General features: G+C 38.1%; 1 protein-coding gene across 2 annotated transcripts; it reads right to left on the minus strand.

Moving 5' to 3' along the window:
• Positions 1-275: 275 nt before the first annotated feature.
• Positions 276-5,583, minus strand: irf10 (interferon regulatory factor 10). 2 transcript variants are annotated; one of them, XM_046397139.1, is made up of 9 exons: positions 5,455-5,583; positions 5,096-5,359; positions 3,730-3,925; positions 3,286-3,362; positions 2,759-2,816; positions 1,904-2,008; positions 1,429-1,815; positions 1,178-1,296; positions 276-707 (listed from the first exon to the last, which is right to left on the minus strand). In XM_046397139.1, the coding sequence occupies exons 2-9, from the start codon at positions 5,264-5,266 to the stop codon at positions 618-620; spliced, it is 1,203 nt and encodes a 400-aa protein (XP_046253095.1). In that variant the 5' UTR covers positions 5,267-5,359; positions 5,455-5,583; the 3' UTR covers positions 276-617. The 2 variants fall into 2 exon arrangements, with proteins under 2 accessions (XP_046253095.1, XP_046253094.1); XM_046397138.1 differs by having other exon boundaries at positions 5,096-5,570.
• Between the last annotated feature and the right edge of the window lie 1,309 nt (positions 5,584-6,892).

The following is a 6,892-nucleotide window of genomic DNA, read 5'->3' on the forward strand; positions in this document are numbered from 1 at the left end:
AATTTATTCTTTGAATGTGTTGTGAAGTACTGTACGGGTAAATTACCAAAAAAAAAATGATTGTGAAGAAAGATAGTTGATGTTGTTGTCACCATAATTTTAAGGTTGTCAAATACATTTTCAGTTGGTGGTGATTTGAAAAGACTCAAGAATAAGCTCTCTTTCTCCACAATTGCTTAATGGTGTGTTTGCAAACAGTACCCAACAGTTGCTACATACTATTCCTTTAACGCAAGCGCAAATAAAAATGCAGGAGATGTGTTTCACATAAAAAGTATTTCATCAGTATGTTTTATTGGACAAAGCAAGATGTTTGCTTTAACAGCAACTGATAAGTCTTGCCAGTCTAGCTGCATGGTGGATGAAAAAAAAATCATCTTATGTTAAAAAAATAAAGGAAATTATTTTTGCTTTATTATTATTATTGCAAACAGTTCTACAGGGGACTGGCTGCATTGTTTCTCCATCATATATACACCTCCAATGATAGTACTCTGTATTTTTGCTCTGCTCTTAGAATGTCTTTCATGATAATAACAGGAAAACAGTAAAGGTTCAGTAATCCCCTTTTTTACTGTACATGGCTATCCTGCCGCAGGTTAGCTTCCTTTGTTTTCCTACATCTTTTCTCCTTCTGTGTTGTGCCTCTCCTCAGTTTCTCCCAAGTTGAACCTCTGCAGGAGTTCCACTGCAAACAAGGGCACCACCTGGTCAGCAGGACAATTATAGTACACAGTCAGTATGGTTATGAGGACCTCTAATGGTGGTTCACAATGCTACCTCTACACCCTGACTGATGGGGAGTGTCCACAAAAGAATTAGAAGGTTTCTTCGCAGTATGTCAGAGAGTTGATCCACTGTTCAGCACGTCAAAAAATCACATAGAAATGTCTAAGTCTAAGCTCATGGTGTTTGACATTTGAGAAATTTAACTGGTTGATCAAATCCTCGACATGAAACACTGACACACTGTTCACATCACTCTAGTTTTACAGTTACGCTCTAGAGTGCAACTCAGCTTTTGCCTCACCTCAACAAAGTATACAAATTTAGCTGTACATTTTGTAATAATAGTTAAACAGGGACGATATAAAATTAAAAACTGAAATATGACATTTATACATATGCATTAAGGATAACGAAAAAAAGGTGAGCTCTTAACCTCGTTTCCACCCACCTGTGCCATGATCAGCTTCTTGGTTTTAGGTATACTGGGGTCTGGATACTCTTCTCCAAAGCATAGCTCAATCTCATAAGAAGGTGTAGGGCCTATGCCTTGTAAACAGCTCTGGAGCTCTGCATACAAACATATTGTATTGGAAAATTTGGATTTGATCATATAAATATAATAACTCTTTACACAGAGCAATAATGTGACATTTGACAGTATCTCAACCTTTTGTTTTTGTTTAAGTAGCACTACCTTACCATTCATAAATGTGGGTATATCAAGCAATTTGAAGGTCTTTTCTCGCTCCAGTTTGTTGGGTCGATCAGTGTGTTGGGCCATAGGGCCGGTCCAGTACACCCTGCCCTGGCAGAACCGCTTGATGAACACCCCATCTGGGGCCACCCATAATAGCACACCCCTCTCCAAATGACAAAGAAGGCGGTTCATTGCTTCAGCCAAGCATGATGGCAGGGATACGGAGGCTGGAGGTGGGAAGGAGAGCTGCTGGGCATTGAAGGGTCCGTAGATGCGTTCATTTCCCAAAGGGATGCAGCCCTGCATGATGAAGCACCCATCTGGGCTCCTGGTGGTCACATTCATCACCCTCTGGCCGTGGTACAACAACACCACCTGCAAACGAAAATCTGTGCGCACAAAATGCAACTTGAGTTCCAGGTCCTGCAAAGAGGTAGTTGGTTTTGTTTCTGTGCATAATCCCATAAACTTTCTTACCTGATATAGTAAGTGCAGGGTTGATGAAAGTTAAAGAAGTAGGGCCCTGGTTTTTAGGTTTTTGTCCTGTGAGCTCACAATACATGTGCTCCCTCATCACATTCTCTAAAGAACAATAGAGACATTATACAATCAATACCTTCTCAACAGTATACTTATATCAGGACCCTGCAGGTTCGTTCAGGAGTAGATCTTGTGTTGTTTTTATTTTTTATGTTAAAGAGGGTCAGGTGGGGTCTATTGGTATTCGTTCATTGGATCAATACAGGCCCCAAGTATGTCTGCCAAAGACTGTGCAAAGCTGGGATACACGTGAGTTGCTTGAAATCAAACATTCCCATGTCCCAATGCATATGGTAAACCCGTGACTGGGCCAAGGCCAACTACAAGTAGGGATCCTTAATGGAGAAAACAGGGCCTTCTTTGAACACAGACACATTTTTACTAACTTTTTTTAAAACCATTTTCCCTGCAAGATATCCCACTCACACAGTAGGAGTTTGTGTTGTGGTGACAAGACATATGTTCCCTTGTCTGTGACACCAGTGTCGAAACGCCATCTGGTGGTTATTCTGTGCAATCCATCAGTTCTCACTTAGGGACAAATAAATTCTCTTGATTAAAATGCTGGGCGCTGTCTGGATTGTTCCAATGGAATAAAATGCTAGGTAAAAACAAAGCTATGACTACATGGGTCAAGGACGTGGATAAAAACTGATTTGATGACTTGAGCTCACTGTTTTTTTGGGTTGAGGGCTGTGAGTAGACTGATTACACGCTGGTGGCCATAAAGCAAAATGGTTGAAGATCAACCTATAGGTAAGAACTGTAACAGTTTGTGTACGTAACACTTACCAGTCAATGGTTTTCCTTCTTCTTTACTTGCTTGAAATGATTCATCGTGAAGATGAATCTACAGAAACAGAAACCAAAATTAAGTACATACAGCAAGAGGTTTATAGCTAATGTGTTCAGATTGGACCAGGATCAAACTGACTTTCCCTTCACAGTCCAAAAGCTGTGTTTCCTGATAACAACACAGTGTTGTTCACTACAGGGTAAAGTCCTCTTAAGATATGTAAAGCTCAGAAAAATGTTTCCACTAATACAGGTCCCCTAAAGCAATTAAATAAATAAACCATGGTTAAACCCTCCTATAGGTGGAACTTAAAAACTTTGACAAAAATAATGACAAAAAAGGAAAAGGAAAAAAGTAAGAAAATGATCCTTATTTCTAAGAAACTGCACAATTACACAGTTTTCTTAACATGGAATGACTTAAGGCACCTCTCTTGGACAACTTCATGCAAGACAACATTCCAAATATTCAGCAATTTTAACATTACATTTTGTCAATTTGTGGCTCTATTTTTTTAGCTGACCTGTTTTTCTTTAACACCAGGGGTTCTTGGAGATCTCTTAGCCTGGATGATCACTTGGTCTTTAATCTGGGGAGGCTCTGAAGGGAGTCACAAGTGGAAACAAAAATTAGAACAAATGAGACTCAAAAATGACTTTTACATCAGGAAAAAAAGCTTATGGAATAATCCATCCATCCATCCATTTTCTATACCGCTTATCCGTCAGGGTCGCGGGGGGGCTGGAGCCTATCCCAGCAGACTACGGGCGAGACTTATGGAATAATAATGAATTAAAATATTTTTTTCCATTATGTAAATACATGTTATGTCTTGTTTTGTTTTCTTTTGTTTAGCTTTTTTCTCTCTTATTTTAGAGCAGTTTTACGTACTAACAGGACACCATGCTTCAATAGCTTAGATATGACGTATGTGTAGATATGAAAGGAAAGTTTTCTTTTGTTTCACCTGTTGTCCTGGCTGGCCCATTGTTCTGTTGGATAAGGTAGACTTTATAAGGCTCAGTGATGTCAAGCTGGTTGCGTTCAGGCACCTCCTGGAAGTCTGTGCTCTTGTTAAGTGCACAACGGAGACGAGTCTTCCACATGGTGGGGTCTGCTTTATCTCTCCCTTCCCTGTACTTTCCCTTGTATACAGCCCAGGCCTGAATGTAAAGATTGAAATGTTAGATGCTTATGTCTAAATAAATATTGGGAATAAAAAAAAGACTTAATGAAAGAAAACTGTCAACTTGACCCACATATCATTTTTTTATCTTTTATTTAACAATTGAGCTGAATATTAATTTTCACAATCAAACGAGTGTTATTTTCTTTTAGTTTATTTTACAATTTGATTTCAATGCAGTATATTCATTGACAACCCAGAAGTCTGGGTGTTAACTCCAGTAAAAGAAAAAATAAATTCAGTAAGGTAAGATATTAAGATACTAATATTGATTTCAGACAGTAGTTGTTTAGTTATTGGGTTAGAGGGGTTTGTGGTTCCTTTTTTATGTTGTGAAGGACATTCATGTTTAATTCCACAGGTACTGCACTGGTTCAAAGTAAATTATTGACATATATAATATAATAATATACCATGTAGATACGGTCAATGTATTTATTATAGCTGCGCTTGCTGCTTGTCTACCTGTACATGTGTAATGACAATAAAGCTGAAATCTTATCTAATCTAAAAGGTCTTGCTGTGAAGTTTATAGCTACATTCATATCATTGAGGGCTTGTTTTGTCTTTTGTAGCAACGGTGAGAAAGTAGTTGAACTAGACCTTCAGGTCTGCATTGTCCCATATCATTTACTTAATGACAAAATATTAAATTAATTCAATACAGAAAAGTGACACTACTATTTTTACTACTTTTCAAGAAGATTTGTCTTGACAGTAAAATGTATTATTATTAGCAGTAGTAGTATCATTACTCTTGGAACAGCATCCACCTATGCCTTGCAATAGAGAAATGTAAATAATTGGAAACTTTGAAAGTTTGGTTTTCAGTCTACGACGGCAATTGAACGCAGCATCTCAGATGACTTCCCAAATTAACTCAAATAGTCCATAATAGTAGCCCAATAATAACAATAACAACAATAATCATACTAATAATTATATTTAATGCACATTTTTGGATTTGTTATTATAATAAAGTTGTATTTTTTTTATTCTGCTGGGACACCTCGTTACTTTCTAAATACATGGGAAACTTTTGAAATCTGTCACACTTCTGCAACATGCTAAAATTGTATCTGACCATAACTTCCAAATGAGCTCACATTATAAGCTTGAAACTTAGAAACAGACTGAAAGCTTTGACCTTAAAGAGGGCTGCATCCTCCGTCTGTTTGTAGTCCTTCTTGGCTGCGTGTTTCCACGGGATCCTGAACATAGTCTTCTCCTCATCTTCCCAGCACAGTCCTTCATATTTCCCACTCTCTATCTGAGCTATCAGCCACTCTTTCATGTGCATCTTAGCTCCTGTTTCCATCTTCGACACAGATTATGTCTTACGGGAACAAAACTTCCCTTTTAACTGTCAACATGTGCAAAGTCGTACGAGCAGTTTAATCACGTCCTCCACCTTGCAAACGGAAAAGAACATCAGACTTTTATTCTGCTGGTGCTCGAGCTTCCAAGATGATTTTAAATCACAAGATTGTAATAATACTGGCCTACCTCATTAATATAAGTAAGTTTACAAAGGTTTACAGGCCAACAGATCTAAAACGCAGAGGTTCAACCTAAATTAAGTTCGCCCTTCGAAACGAAAACGAAAGTTGAGCTCATTTGATACTTTCGGTTTCCTCCACTTGTTCAGTTGCAGCGAAAGTTTCTTTCTAAGTGAAGTGTTAAGAAGGAGGGCGATAGACGAGCAGGTCACTGGACTGCAGATAAGTTACAGTCTGCATGTGTGTGAAAAGAATTCTGAGTTAAACGCAACATTTTGTTTGTATAAAAAAAAAAAAGCAAAATAAAATATGAGTTCACCTTTTAATATATGACAGTGAATACAAAGCCCCCTAAATGTTCTTTGTAATGTCAAAGACTACAAAAGTAAACAAAGGGAGTGGTAGTTTAACGATAAAACCCCATTACAGGCTACAAAACTGAGAAAAGAAAAACTGGTAAGATGTGCTTTTGTAAGGGGGAAATTCTCCCTCCATTTACCCCCAGCATGTGGGCAGCAGGACAGCACCAGCAGGAAGCATTATTCACACTGACCACAATCAGGAACACAGACCCTCACATAGACACACACACAGATACAAATACCTGAACGAGTCATAATGAAACGTTCATGTGAAAATGAAAGTATGTGGGTGTAAGTTAAGTTTATTTTCTCAGGAACTTGTCCTCCTCCTTACAAAGTTCATCATGCTGACTGTAGTCATTTCTTCAGGCTGACACTGAGTAGAAATTTCAGGTTGATAAGAAATATTTTTTGTTGTTGTTTATTTGTTTTAAAGAGCTCTGAGTACATTCTGTAACCAAAGACACTTTCCACCAGCAGAGGACAGTGTGAATCTGTTTTACTGCTTATCCTAACAGGCAGTCAGAAACTGCTTACTACAGACTGAACGTGCCAAACAAATGAAGTTAACGTGCTGTGCAGGAGGCTGCAAAACCATGAAGAACTGGAGAACAGCTCATTTGTCATTCACTGCTACTGTTTACTGGTAGTGTTGGTCTTTGCGTTTACAGGGATTTGTTCAGCTACTGGAACTCCTAACAGCTTGTTTGCTGGTTGCTGGCTGACCAAAAAATATAAATCTCTAATAACATCCAATACAGCAGATTTTTCAGAAATACTCAGAGAAGTGTTAATTGCTATTCATTCTAAAGGTTATGTGTTTTTCAGTAAATCAGGCGAGAAAAATCTAACTTTTGACACATCAAGTCCAATTTAACACAACAACCAACCTAAAGCATCACAGTAGATTTGAATTAAAATCTCTCTTATGCGGTGTCAGCGATTCAAAATGATGTTGTTTTACCGATGACAAATACTACAAGCCCCTTTTCTTCATAAAGGAAATTTCATTGCACATAAGCTCTATGTTCTTTACACTGAAATACAACACAATGCAAACACTCACCCACATAAATCCACAGC

Source organism: Scatophagus argus, chromosome 8, assembly GCF_020382885.2.
Source record: "Scatophagus argus isolate fScaArg1 chromosome 8, fScaArg1.pri, whole genome shotgun sequence".
Taxonomy (NCBI): domain Eukaryota; kingdom Metazoa; phylum Chordata; class Actinopteri; family Scatophagidae; genus Scatophagus; species Scatophagus argus.